This window comes from Carettochelys insculpta, chromosome 8 (assembly GCF_033958435.1).
Source record: "Carettochelys insculpta isolate YL-2023 chromosome 8, ASM3395843v1, whole genome shotgun sequence".
Lineage (NCBI taxonomy): Eukaryota > Metazoa > Chordata > Testudines > Carettochelyidae > Carettochelys > Carettochelys insculpta.
In genome coordinates, this window is record NC_134144.1 from 71,302,668 (window position 1) to 71,318,175 (window position 15,508).

General features: G+C 43.6%; 1 protein-coding gene across 1 annotated transcript in view; it reads right to left on the reverse strand.

Moving 5' to 3' along the window:
- The window catches only part of MAP3K2 (mitogen-activated protein kinase kinase kinase 2), a 93,261-nt gene that overhangs the window by 49,548 nt on the left and 28,205 nt on the right, over positions 1–15,508 (reverse strand). Inside the window, exons 2-3 of the mRNA XM_075001316.1 lie at positions 8,085–8,151; positions 272–414 (exon numbers count right to left, since the gene is read on the reverse strand). Of these exons, the coding sequence (XP_074857417.1) occupies positions 272–414; positions 8,085–8,088 (147 nt within the window). The 5' untranslated portion in view covers positions 8,089–8,151. The remainder of the gene's footprint in view (positions 1–271; positions 415–8,084; positions 8,152–15,508) is intronic.

The following is a 15,508-nucleotide window of genomic DNA, read 5'->3' on the forward strand; positions in this document are numbered from 1 at the left end:
TGAGCATTTGGAAAAACAAACTGATGGCATATATTTTCTGTTATTAAAACCACGTTACTTCTTCATTGCTATGATGCCCGATTAACTTACTTCATTTCATTTTTGCTGTATATGTTGTTGTTTGTTGGTTTGCTTGTTTTCTTTTAAAGAAAATTTTCATAGGTTTTTCATATAAAAACACAGTAATATTAGGTGTTCCATGGTCTCAAAAAGTTTAAGAAACACTGATACACACTGTCCTCCATGTCACACAAGAATGCAGACAAGTTACCTGTTTTTTGGGTGAAGATGGTTTTGGTTTTCCTGTTTCCTGTACTGGCAATGCAGGACGACTGGACTTATGAAGTTCAACCAAATCTTGCATGATTGAATTCAAAGCTTGCTGCTCAATAGAATTCAAAGCTTGTTGATCATCTATTTGGGAATTAAAAACATCAAAAAAGGACATTTAAAAGTTCAAATAATTGGCATTTAAAAATTGACTAGGAAAGTAAACATGTTTCCTAAACTCTTAAAGAGTATACATATCACCACATTTAGCTTAATAAAACAATGCTTCATTCAATTCGTTTTGAGGAAGTATCATCATAAACAATACTTTCATACGAAGTTAATGGTTATCTTAAGTGCTTAACTTAAATTTTTTTCCAAAAAATTATAACTAGCTTCCCATAAAACTAGCACTGACAGTACAATTCACCTGGACAACTGCACGACTGCAGACTGTGTAACTAAGAAAAAGGTTCCAGAGGCTGCTTTATGTAGAACTTTTAGAAAAATGTGAGGAAGAGAGACCTTCCATTTGCCAAGATGCACTATTAAGGCAATACTTTTAGTAGCACAGAAAGACCGAAGTTTAGACTTTATTCTGGGTATCTTTTCTTCATGGAACTCTAATTAGAAGGGATTCTTGCTACTGAACCCTTGCTAACTGATCCTGAAGTAGTTTTTACAGTAGGTTCACTCTTCTAGCACTGCAACATTCTTGGGCAAAGCAGGCCAACTGAGAGTTCAAATACAAAATGGGTAACCTCAATACTTTGAATGAGGGGACAGTTAGAAGTGATCAAAGTCAGAATTAGTTCTACAGCCACATTTAAGATGAACGAACATTAGAGAATCAAAATATTTGGAGGTTTTGGGGTTGGTTGGAAGATGGATGCTTCATTACCCAACCCCACAGAGCAGTAGCTCTTCTACACACTGGTTTTGGCTCACTCCTGATGTGTCCAAGGATAAATCTACACTTGGAGGTGAAAGGAAAGAAATAATCTCATGTAAAAATATTAAAAACAGTGATAAAATGAAGAACTCCTCTCTGGATTTTCTTGATGCTGAACTAATGATCTAGCTTCAGAACAGATTCTACTACAAAGTTCACATAAATCAGCAGTGAAGAGCTCCCACTAAACTCTGAAGAGCTGCCTAAATGGACTATGGGTGCGCACAGACAGACATGCCTGAGTTCCTAGACAAGGTGGCAGCCGGGGGGAGGGGAATGGCTCTATGTTTCCATAAGGTGTGTGGCCAAGAGCAAAAGGACCCTCAGCACTGCTTGGAGCATGCCATGCCCCACACCCAGACTCCAGAGCCACACAGACTACTGTGCAGAGCTCTGGTGCCAATTTAAAGGACACTGACAACTATTGCAGCAGAAGAGGCACTGGCCGCCAAGAGTCCTGGGCCCTTTTGAACCACTGGGCAACTGCCTCCTTCCTGCACACCCCACCATGCCCATTGGCATCTGTGTATGCACGTGACTTTATATTCCAAGTGATTTAGCTATTTCAAATACAAGGAAAGGCCAGAAGATTGGCAGAAGGGAGAGAACAGTTGTATGTACTAAAGCTTGGTTATTCTTGGAAATTCGTGTTTTATGTGTGAATAAGCCCCTCTTCAGGAGAGGACAAAGTCAGACAATTGTATGAATGACCCCATCAGTCCTTCAAATGCAGAAACAGCTGAGTCTCCAATATTTTAATAGCATACCATTCATTGTAGTCAGTGCTGTGGAAGAACACTATGAAGTTATCAAAGTTAAATATTAATGGATGTATTGGTCCAATGCATAAATGAATGCCAGGTTCAAAGATTCAGTTTTATGGCCCCTGACAAGCATTCTTGTGAAATGCAATTTTGTTATAATGTAAGGAGGAAGCAAGCTAGAATAACTTGATCTTACTTAAAGAGGTTCAGGGTGAAGTCAGATGTCACCCACAAACATGAATGGTGACTCCTGAGCTACAGGATTTGCAACTGATACTCTTCATTTGTGTCATTTATCACCTTTCATCTAGATAAGTTCTCTCTTCTTTAAAATAACTTGTACTGGCATTTACAGCAGCTCAGCATTTCACTGTCACAGCCCTTTAGAGAAGTTGTGGCTTATGCTGAAAAGTAACAAGGGCTGAAAAGAGCAATACGCAAACTTGCATAATGTATAAACACTGTTTAATGTAAATGGTAGAATATAATCCAAATTTTTATTATTTAAAATTATCCAAAAGACCTTTGGCCATGAATGTCTAAAAATTAGTTAGGCAAGGTAGATGAGGCAATATATGTTATTGGACCAATTTCTGTTGGTGGCTGTGATACTCTTTAGAGTCACTGAGCTCTAGATAAATATTTTTTATTACTCATGATCACACTGAATTCAAAAAACAAAACAAGGTAAACTCTTCATTTATTTAAAGACTAGCATGTACCCAGCATTGCTCAGGAAAAATCAACTTATTGTAAATTCTTTATTTAACAATAAAAACACTGGCAAGTTCAAAAATACCATATCGCCTCTATAATACTACAAGACTTGTCATACAATTTCATATAAAAAGTACCATATCAGTGAAGTAACACCACGGCTACGTCTACACATGCCCCAAACTTTGAAATGGCCACGCAAATGAGCTCATGGGAATAAGGGGACTTCGAAGTAGGCGGTGTCCTTTCGAAAAGGAGCCCCGTCTGGACGCGCCGCGCGGCGGCAAGGCGCGTCAATTTCGAAGCACTGCGGCAGCCCGCATGCGGCCATTTCGAAGTTTGGGGCACGTGTAGATACGGCCCACAACTGCACAATTGCAAATGTTGGTCCACAATCAAGATGGTAAAAACATAGCTATCATTAGCCAATAGCAGTAATGAACTATCCCCAAAGTTTATGGGATGAGAGTGATGATTCGATAGATTCAAATCACTTAAATCTAGTTTATAGTCTTTACACTAAAGCAGCTACAACTAGGAAAAAACCTCCATTCCTAAAATTAGAAACATTCTAAATTGTATTTAGAATGAAAGAAATTAATTCACTTCAACTTTTCAGAGAAGCTCCTCTATCTCATTTTGTTAGTAATCACTGACAGATAATACTTCTGCAGTAACCTTTTTCTATTTGCATCACTACAGTTTAACAAGACCATCCCTACACATCACTCCTCCAGAACAATTCAACTACCAGTCTTCCCAAAATGTATCTATTTAAAGAGAGGAATCCAGGTAGACCACACAAAAGAGAGGGTGAGACCAACCATCTCTCCAGAACAGTCCATTTCTTAGACTAGACCAACATATATAGGAAAACACTGACACTTATTGTAATTCTGTACTTCTAATAAACCCATTTCCATTGTTCTCCATACAACCATTAAGGGGACACTGCCAAAATAAACAGGTCAAAAGTCATGGCCTGAAGTGCAGGACCTGCCCCTGCCCCCCACCAAAGGGGGAAATGGACGTGGATGGACTGTGAGCCATGGTTCAACCCAGCCCCCCCAACCCAGGAAAAAGTGCCACCCCCTCCACAAGGGCACCACAGGAGTCCCCGGTAAACCTCCCCATATCTACCAGCCCTGCTCCCTGAGCCCCCCCTACCCTAAATAACTTCACATATCCAATCCTGCAACCTCCACCACTACCCTCAATCCTGCACCCTCCACCCCGTCCTCAGTCCCCCTCCCCAACTGTTTCAGCCTCTGTCCTCCACTCCCTGCTTTCAGTCCTGCACACAACCTCCTGCTCTGTCTCCTCCACCCCCTCATTCACTTCCCTGAGTCCTACTATTTAAATAAATCACGTGTCTCTTTTTTTAAAACACTTCAGTTAAAGACCTGAGCAACACCAGGTACATCTGCTAGTGGTATAATACCATTAACATTTTCCTACTAGGGAAAAAAAATAAGATATCTGCATCTTACTACAGTACTCTCAAACAAGCCAACTGATTCACACTTGCTATTTACTATGATTTATGATGGAGTTTATGATGAGAATCCTGGATCTGGATCAAGAAATTTGAAGCACATCACTATTTGGCATAAAGTTTCCATACTGGATGTGGCCACCTGCAGTTGAAGACATCTCAGTACAGAGTCCTATTTCATAGTATGGCTCTTAAGGAACATTTTAGATGTCCTCGTGCAACGGAAGCCACTTAGGCTCTTCAATGGAACTCACTCTAAGACTGGAGGTCTTCAGAGCCTTCTCAGGTGATGACCAAGGCATCTTAAGACATCTAGCATACCTACTTTTTTGGCTTAGAAGCCTGTGTGCAGAGGGCTTCTTAGAACCTAGTCCTAGGGTTTATTCACTCATCAATATTTTGAACTCCTGGCTTTTCCAAGATCTGAGTGAAAATGTGGGATAGATTTTGCACTTATTAGGGAGGTGGGTATCTCCCAAATATAACAGGAACCAAGTCACTAAGGCTACATCTACACTAGCTGGCTACTTCAAAGTAGCCGGCACAACGTCGGAATAGCACCTGTCGCGTCTACACGCGTCGGGTGCTATTTCAATGTTGAAATCGATGTTAAGCATCGAGACATCGAAATTGCTGTTCCCATCAGAAGATGGGAATAGCGCCCTACTTCGACATTCAACATCGAAGTAGGTGTGTGTAGACGATCCGCGTCCGGCTACTTCCAAATAGCGGAGTCCTCCATGGTGGCAATCAGCTGAGGGGTTGAGATGCTCTGTCCAAACCCTGCGGGGCTCTACGGTCTCTGCACTCAGCGGCTCTTAAAGCTGCAGGGACCCAGAAACCCCGTAGCAGGAAGCTAGCAGCGTGCACGCAGCAGCCCTGCCACGCGGTGTCTCTGCACTTCCAGAGGGACATCATGGCAGCCAGCCAGCCTCACGAGCTCCCCCAGGGTTCCCAGGCCTCCAGCCGGCAGGGTAGGAAGCGGGGCCCCTCCTAGACAGGCCCTGAGCTCTGAGACCTGCTGGGGCTCTGGGGGGAGGAGGAGGTGCTGCACGTCATGGGGAGCAAGCGGCGCAACACTGAGGCATTCGCCCAACTGGCTGAGGGCCTGGGTGCCGGGGGTCACCCCTCCCGCACTCCCGATCATGTCAGGAGCAAGGTCAAGGAGTTGCGGCAGGGTTACACCCAGGCCCGGGACTCGGCCAGCCAGTCTGGGGGTGCCCCCGCCGCTTGCCCCTACTACCGGGAGCTCAGGGCTATCCTGGGCCCCCGGGGCATCTCCTCCCCCCCAGACACCCTTGACACCACGGCCGATGAGCCCCAGCTGGCCTCAGAGACAGGATCAGGCCCAGAGGCCAGCCCTGCCCCCCCACACCTACAGCCGGGACCAGCCACCCCAGCCACGGAGTGGTCCAGTGAGGAGGGGGAGCTGGTGGTGGACGTGCCATCCCGCAGCTCCAGCCAGGTATCTGCCTCATGGGCATCTCTGGAGCCTGGCAGTGCACCATCAGGTACGTACCCCACAGGGCACAGACCCCCTGAGCATGGGGCGGGGGCCCCCCTCATCCCCACAACACCCCAGCCTGACATGGCCCAGGCAATCCACAGCACAGGGATGGTGCCACAGCCACCAGTACCCAGCAGCACCTCCACCCATGGACAGTGCCGTGCCCCACCCCCAGTGGGAGGGGAGGACCACTGGAGGGGGCCACCCACAGGATCACTGCACGCACCAATGGGGGATGGATGGGGCAGGGACACAGGCCCTTGCGGGGATGGGGGTGGGCCACAGGTCAAGGCTGGGTACTCATGGTCTCCCTTTCCCCTTATTTCTGCAGCCGCACCATCCGTCATCCGCGACAGCCCTCCCAGACCACCAGCTGTCGGGGACACCGCCTGCCCCAGTCCGGGTCCACTCCTGGGGACGATACCACCGCACCACCACCTCCGACCCGGAGGTGGCTGCTGCCCTCCGGCACCAAGCGGACCTCACGGAGCAGAGGCTCCAATTCGAGGACCGGGAGGCCACCTGGCGCTGGGAGGCCTGGCGTGAATTCATGGCCACCTTTAACCGGGTGGCCGATACCCTTGAGGAGCTGGTGGCCTGTCTGCCTCCCCCCGATGTCCTCCGTCCTACGCTCCCCCACCACCCCGCCCGCTGTCATCCTGCCCGCTGCCCCATCCACCAGCTCCTCAGAACAGGAGCCACCCGGGGCCATGGACCCACCTCGGCCATACCTCCCCATGCTCCCAGCCCCCAGCCAGCCTTGCCGGTGACCCCGGCTGAGAGGGGGACCGGCCAGTCGGACACGGTGGGGGTCACGCCCTTCCACCCCCACCCTTATTTCAAATAGGGGGCTTGCGTGTGTGGATGCTCCGCATTTCCTTCCAGGGCGGCTCTTTTCGATGTTCCCTGGCGCTACTTCGACGTTGAACGTCGATGTTTGCCAGCCCTGGAGGACGTGTAGACAATAATCGTCGAAGTAGCCTATTTCGAAGTTCTTACTTCGAAATAGGCTACTTCGACGTTGTGTCCAAGTGTAGACCAACCTAATTGTAGACATAGCCTAATTGAGGTAACATGCTCACAGAAGAAAGGCTTACAGCAGGGGTCAGCAACCTTGCCAAGATGGAGTGCCGAAATTGACCTCTATGTACAGTCCTAGTGCCGGTGATACTACTTAAAGTCACTAACAGTCCTTCTTACAACAGCTTCATTAATAAATAAAGATGCAGCCCTTTACCATTTAGGTGGTGATTGGTAGCACTGGCCGGTCTTTGTTAATCCACAGGTGGCATGGATTTAACCAAGTTCCTGGCTGCATGGGGAAGGTGGTGAGGGGCTCAGCTCCCACCTCATGTGCCAATGCAAACTGACTTTCATGCCCACTCTTGGCACCCATGCTGGGGGTTGCTGACCCCTGCCTTACAGCTTGGGGATCCTGTCTATTCCAAAACAGAGGCTCAGAACCAACCCTCAACCAGAGAAAATGAACAAAAGGGGAACAACAAACTAAAATTATACTAGAAATTAAGTGAGTAAAGTGGACATGGTCAATATTCTGCCTGTTGCTGGGGGTAGCCGAGAAGGAACTGATGGCAGTTTACCTGTTCAGCCCTGTAAATCCTTAGTATGTGGCACAAAGATAACTATGTTGCTTGCATGGGCCAAATAGGCACTGCTCCCAAAAAACTCCTATCAAAAGCACATGGATGCGCACACAGTTCTGAAGCAGAGCACCCGTGGAGTCACTAGTCAAAGAAGAATGCTGACTGTGATGGGGTACCCCCCCCAACAAGCCTGAAAGAGCAAATTAGACCAATTAATTTTAGGCTGCACTGGAGGAAACATAGGGAATGCTAGGGCCTAACTGCAGATGAAGTCCAGCGGGCCCAGGGAGGGGAGAAGCAGACCCACCTTCACACCTCCAGAACTCTCCCACAGCTGCAGCAAGCTCTATGGTAGCTGCCTTAAGAGGTCAGCTCCTCAGGCAATGCCGAAGTGAAGATCGTAATCCCATAAACGCACACCATCAGTTTTGTAAGCACTACCATCACTTCAGCCCCCTTTTAGGTCAGCAACTCATGGTTCTAACACCATAAGATTTCCAGGTGCATTTCCAGGTGCACCATAAGATTTCCATCTGTAAACATGAAACTGAACAATTTAAGAATTTTCTGGCAATGAAATTGATCAAACTGGCCTGTGAATTTGATAAGGGCCCTATTTAAAATGAAGACACATGTTATACTACTGTACTTGATAAAAATAAAAACAACAACAAAAAATAACAAACCATGTTAATTACATAAGTGGCCTGGATCTTTCCACAAGGAAAGAAGTCAAGGTAACAGTTTAATTGGATTCCACTTATAACTATCTTACCCATTACGGCAGCCAGCCTGAAAACCCGAACTTCAGGGGAATTGTCCCGTTAGCATTCTTCTATTTTCTAAAGAGAAAAACAAATGAAAACACAGTGAAAAGTTAGAGTAAAGCCTTTACGCTTTAAGAAACGTACATGTGAAATAACTATTTTTACTAACTCCTAGATTTCTTGAGGGTTTTAAACCACATGTCTGAAACTCTGGAAGCTTTATTCTAGAAGTTGTAACCTTATGTATCATCATCAACAACTACAATCTCAAGACCTAATTGGGAATCTTCATTTCAGTTATTACTACCTCAACATATGGATATGAAAGGTGAAAAATCCACTATAACAGTGGTCCCCAAACCACTCCTGTTATACCCCTCTTACCCTGTCCACAATGACAGGTGGGAACAAGTCTGTGACTCTGGGGGAGGAGCCACAGACAGAAAGGGGACTAAGGCTAGGGCCACAGGTGGAGATGGGAACAGGCCAAAGTTTAGAAGAGAAGCCACCCCCAAGGATCAAGAATGGGTATGGAAAAAGAGCCACTGCTGGAAATGGAACATGGGAACAGCAAGGGACTGTGTGGCACTTCCTCCCCACCCTTTGAGAGGGCTGGACAAGGCCCTGTCACACACCCCTGAATGTTCTTCTATGCCCCCAAAGGTTGGAGACCACTGCACTAGAAGTACAGACAGCTGTATAAATGCCTTAGGAAAATAGTTGTTAAATGGAGTGAATTTACAACAAATGCCAAGATTTGGCAGAAGGTTCAGCAACTCATTCAGCTGGGACTTTGAAAGATCTTTTATATAAGGAACTTCAATTGTCGGCCTCCTTGATCACTCCCAGAAAAGTGAACAATTATATATAATATTTAATATAATATATATTACACACACACACACAAATTATAATCAAAACCTTAGATGCAAAAAAAGGCAGGAAATTCAGATTTATGGTTCACCTTAAATTTGGACCCACTACACAAATACAGTATTTTCAGAACCCATTTCTTAGCTTGTGCAAATGTGCTAACTTGCACAGATATGCAGCTATACAGAAATGTTAAAAGTCAGTCATACTAAAATAAATATTTATATTTACACAATTTCTTTTAAAAAATTACAATATAGACTCAACCTATAACAAAAATGCAAATGATCAGTTAAACACATCAAGTCAAAGCACTGAGACAAGTCAACTCTGATGGTGCTTGTACTCGTAAGCCAATTCACAGCCAAACCGTAATCCTTGTTACCTGGGAAGAGGCAATCCTAAAAACATAGAAACAAAGAGGAAGCTGTGCTAGTCTATACACTATCAAAACAAAAAGCAGTCAAGTAACACTTTAAAGACTAGCAAAATGGTTTATTAGGTGAGCTTTCGTGGGACAGACCCACTTCTTCACACTTCTTCTTCTTGGTCTGAAGAAGTGGGTCTGTCCCACGAAAGCTCACCTAATAAACCATTTTGCTAGTCTTTAAAATGCTACTTGACTGCTTTGTGTTCTAAAAACATAGAGGACTACTTTTAACTCTCAATAGCTGGAAAAGTTCCAGATCAACTGTTTATAGATACTATACATTCAAAATCACCCAGTCACCTCACAACATAGAAAAAGCCAAGTTAAGGTAATAGTAACAAATTAAACAATGCATAAAAAGTTGAAGTAAAGTATGCAGCTTCTGTTTAAAGGTATAATTATCACCACATCTTAGACCACACAAGGATCATGAAGGAAAAAAAATAATAAAAAAGGACACTTCCTAATAGATCTGCCAAAGTGAGTACCATCTTATACAATATAGGCAAGAAGTGCCTTTTTGAGTAGTGTTTATATACTATCACGTACTTAGGTGCTACAGTAACACAAAGTAACAGACCTCAATACTACAACGGAATTGGAAATCAAACATTCTTCAATATGTGGCCTCTCCCATTGATTGCAATGGCATCCATTGCACATGCACAGTGGTTAAAAGTTACAGGACCAAATGCACAAAGACAACTAACCACTCATTTTTCATTTTAATTTATGAAAACATGACACAAAATTGTATTTTTAAATGAAAAGTACAAGTTGTTTTAAGAAGAAATTTCTACACTAACTGAAAATAGCTTGCTCTCATATAACTACCTACTTCTAAATCACTCAGCTTGATGGGAATCAGAGTTCAAATGACAAGAAGAGACAAACAGAAGGACTGTGGATTTTAGGCAATGGGAAAAAAACAATCACTCTAGGGTTCTTTTCTCCCTACTAGCAAATGAGTATGATCACTGCAGAGTGGTGTTAGAGTTCTGAAAAGAACAGCCCCTTGAGCCCTTCTGCTAGGGCAAGAATCACAAAGGCACAGACTCTAGAACAGGGCTGGTGAACTATTTTTCGTATGGGGTGGGTCACTGACCAACAGGAAAAAAATCAGACAGGGACCACATAAAAGTAGGATGCAAAAAATAAACAAAACCACCTCACCACCCAGGCCCTTGAGTGAGAAAAAAAATCCTCACTGATGTGGCCCCAACTGTGAAGCAAGGAGGGGGGGGGGGCGCGGAGACTCTCCCCCTACTGTCCTCAAGCTCAGCCCCAGGTTGGGTGGGGGAATACCAAGGTTCAGGGCTTACCCCCAGGCCAGATTAACTCTTTTGTAGCCCCCCTCCCCCAACCGCAGGTTCTGAATCAATGGCAAAAATGAGGGGCTCACTATGTGGGAGAAGGCTACTGGGGAGTGCTATGGGGTTGGGAGTGCAGGGTCTGGGCAGCTGACAGAGTGGGCTGGGTGTGAGGTAAAATGCATGAATGTCCTGGGGGTGGAGTACTACCCCGCTCCCAACTGTCTGCTCACCCTGCTGTGGTGGGGGGAGACTGAGCAGGAACCCTAAGCCTTGTGGGCCAGGTCAAGGCAAGCCACAGGCTATCCTGAGGGCTGTAGGGGCTACAGATTCCCCACCACTGCAACACCTGCCGTCTACACTGCAAAATACTTGTAGCAGTTGGTGAGCTGTGCTAACTCAAGCCCTAGACTGTACTATCTGACAGGTTTGTCAAGTTAAATTAAAAGTACAAGTTGAACCTCTCAGGGGGTGGGCCAAGCAAGGGGCTGCTAAACCCAGGATTGTGAGTTCAATCCTTGAGGAGGCCATTTAAGTGTATGGGGCAAATAGACTTTAAAAAACAAAATCTGTCAGGGATGGTGCTTGGTCCTGCCAAGAGGACAGGAGACTGGACTCAACCTCCCGAGGTCCTTTCCAGCTCTATGAGATGTGTATCTCCATATATTCTATTCTCTCAAGTCCAGCACCCTCTGGACCTGACCAGTGCCTAACGAGAGAATTTGCTGTTGTCTAGCAACATTACCAATGCTTCCACAGTGTACTAGGCAAACATTTAGGTGTAAATTGCAGCTAAATAACAGCACAGAATACTGAAGAGCTAGGACTGGTGGCTGTAAGCAAGCTTTAAGGAGCCATGAGAAACTTAGCTACACAACAACGATAAGTGGTCATCCAGCTAACTAAAATCATGACTGATTACAGACATGGCCAGACAAGAGTGTGCTGACTGGAGAGGTTCAACCTATACTACCTTATAAAACTTGAGAGTATGTGAGAGAATGTCCATACATAATTTCCTTTCATTCTTTCGAATATTTTCTCTCTCCCTTTTAGGGATGCTAGAGTCCCCATACAGTTTACATGACAACTTTTTAAATGTTCAGTTGCTGGAGATATACAATTTTGTCTGCTTCATCACAGATAATAAATGGAATGACACAAACACTAGGCCAGCCTCTTTCCATAGGATCTCATGCAGCCAACACAACAGCCAAGGGGCAAACTCACAGAATTCAAGGCCAGAAGAAGCCATTGTGAGCTATGACAGGTCATAGAACATCCCTAAAATCATTTCTAGAGCAGATCTATTAATGTTTCACATAGATTTAAAAACTGTCAGTGATGGAAAAATCCATCGCAATACGTGGTAAGCTATTCCAGTGGTTAAATACGCTCACTGTTAAAAATGTAGGCCTTATTTTAATTTGTATGGATTCAACTTCCAGCCAATGGCTCGTGTTATAGTTTTCTAGATATAAAAGCCTATTATTAAGTATTTGTTGGCAATGCCGATATTTACATACTGCAATCCATCAAGATGACCTCTTGAGGTTCCTTTCATTTCTATGAAGTCATCCCTTAACTTCCTCTTTGTTAAACTAAGTAAACAGACCTCTTTGGATCTATCACTAGAGGGCATGTTTTTTAATTCTTTAATCACTGTCATGGCTTGTCTCTAAGCCCAGTTCATTCACATCCTGCTTGAACTGTGAACAACAAATCAGGACACAGTACTCCAGAAACAGTCAAACCAATGACATATTAGGAAGATGAACTCTCTAATCCTAACCCAAGACTCCCCTGTGAATGCGTCCAAAGATCACAATAAGCCTTTTGCTATCACCACCACCCTCAGCGATCCCATTCAGCTACTTCCCTCATCGTGACCCCCAACTCTTTTTCAGAATAATTCATTCCCACAATAAAGTTACTTAATAAGTATGGCCTACGCTGGGTCAGAGATTTATATAGTTGTATTTGACCATATAAAAATGCATAAAAAAATTATTCCTTGCATGTGGCTAGCCTGCCAGATCACACTGCATCTGAGACCTGTCCTCCACATTATTTAAAAGTCACCCATTTGTGTGCTACAAACTTTATCATATATTTTATGTTTTCTTCCAGGTCATTAAAATATTACACAAGAACTGATCTGTGTGTGATTCTACTGGAGATACGATTTTCCCATTTTTGAGACCAATCTGTAAGCAAGCTTTTAATTCATTTAATTTGTTCCATGTTAATTTTATATCATTCTACTTCTTAAAGTTATTCAATACCAAGTCAAATATCTTATATAAGTCTATTATGCTAACACTGTTACCTTCATCAACCACACCTGGTACCTTATTTTTTTAATGACATTACAAGTTAGACAGGATATCTTTTCTGTAAATCCATGTTGATATGCATCAACTGTATTATTTAGTTTTAATTTTTTATTAAGTCCCATATCACCCTGTCCATCGTCTGACTGGAATTTACATCAGACAAAGATACGTAACATTAGTCTTGTTAACAGTCTTCTGGAACTCATCAATTGTCCGATACCTAGCATCTTATTTATATTCACTATATACCATCTACTTCCTCTTGTTATGTTATATTCATATAGCTAGATCTAGTCATCTTGTCACCTTCACTTGCCTTCTAAACTAGTTGTTTGCCTCTTGACTGTGGCTTTTTGAGCATCTAGTAATGTATTCTTAAACAATTCTCAATCACATTTTTCTGATTAAGCGCTCCATCTCAGCTGACTTGGCTCATGACTGATTTCAGCTTTGTGAAACTGACCCTTCTAAAGTACCAAGTTCATATCTTACTGGTCTGGAGTTCATTTCATTTCCACACTATAAATGTGATCAAGTATGACAACATATGAATGCTAACATTTGTGACAGAGTTGAAAATGTTTTCATTTACTCTTTATGTTATTTGTACTTGATAAAATTACAAATTCAATCTAATTCCAACATTGTTCTTGGCCTGATTTACAAGCAAGGTCACTATGTTTGTGCTCAAATACTGCCAGACTTCAGAACACTTTTACAGAAAGGAATTCTTATTGCATATCCAAGTATGACATGGATTTAGTTTCCTGTGTCCATCATTGTCTACAAAACAGACGTTTCCCATTTTCTGCTGATGGGCAACATATTTTATTCTTAGTTTGGATTTTTGCTTTCATGATTTCGGCTGCATCTGAAAGCTAGTCAACAACATGCTGGTCTCATATTACAGAGCCTTCAAAGTAATAGCAGGTTTAAAACCAAGGAACCTCCCTCCCCACTTTCTGCCTCCCTCCCTCCTCCACAATGCAGTGTCAACCTGTGCAATGCCTTGCCGGAGGATGTTGTGAAGACAGACTATAACAGGGTTCAAAAAAACTGGTAAATTCATGGAGGACCACACAAAAATTATGGTATTTGGAGCTAAGGAAATAGTACGGACTATCAGTGTAGATGGGACTGAACTACAGAATGTAGAGTTCACATATCTGGGGAGCACCATAACATATGATTTAGACTGTGAGAAGGAAATAGTGACTAGAATAGTGAAAGCAAGAGCGAGTTTGAAGGCAATGGATAAGATCTGGAAAAGCAAAACGATTAGCTTAGGAACAAAGCTGAGTGTCTTGAAAACGTGTATTCAACAGCATGTTGTATGGATGCGAGACATGACTGACAATGAAGGATTCGAAAAGAAGGATATTGGCATTTGATAGGAGTTGTTATATAGAAATATCCTGAGCACAGAAGGGATGCTGAAGGTCGCCAGTGAAGAATTATATGGGAAGATACAGCCAAAAGAAAACCTGCTGAAGATGTAGAATAGTAACAAAGAGGAAGCCGTGCTAGTCTATACACTATCAAAACAAAAAGCAGTCAAGTCTGCTGAAGATGGTTATACAATGGCAGTTACAGCTATTCAGGCACGTTTGCAGAATGAATGATGAACGCAAAAAAATCAAGACCCTGTTATTCGGCATAATGGACAGTTTGAATAGGAGAGGCAGGCCCCACAGAGACTGGGTAGATGACATAGTAGATTGGTGTGGAGCTAGTCTACAGAAAGTAAGACAATCTGCACTGGACAGGGAAAGATGGAAGGAAATAGTGAGAGAGGCATAAGACACCAACGTGTGCTGAGCCCCTGGCTGTTGATGATGATGATGATGATGATGACGACGACGACTCTCCTCTGCCCCCTACTCCTCCACAACGCAGAGTCAATCTGTGCAATGCCTTGCCAGAGGATGTTATGAAGAGACTATAAACAGGGTTGGGGGAAAAAAAAAAACTAGATAAGTTCATGGGGGACATGTTCATCAATAGCTATTCACCAATATGTGCAGGGACAGTGTCACTAGCCTCTGGGCATGGACAACAGCAAATTCAACACTTGATTACCTGTTCTGTTCATTCCCCCCCGGGGACCTGGCATTGGCCAGTCAGAAAAAGGGATACTAAGCAAAAGGGACTGTTGATCCAACCCTGTAAGTCCATTCTTATGTTCTCATAAATATTTAATAGATTTACCTTTATCTTCACTAAAATCTTGTTTGATCACTTTGCTAAGATCCCCACCCATAAGAAGGTTTTTCTGTTTGTTTGCCCTTTGTTATTCTGCTTTTATTCTGTTTGGGCTTTTTTGTTTGTTTTTCTGACATTGCTGTTTTTTTTTCTTTTTTTTTAAAAAGCATTCTAACAATCTTGGGAAAGATGCTGAAACTTTCACTGGGTGGCACTTTTGCTAGCTCTAACTCAATCTCATGGCTGAAAGGTCAACCCATTTTTTGTGGTTTGGTAAACAC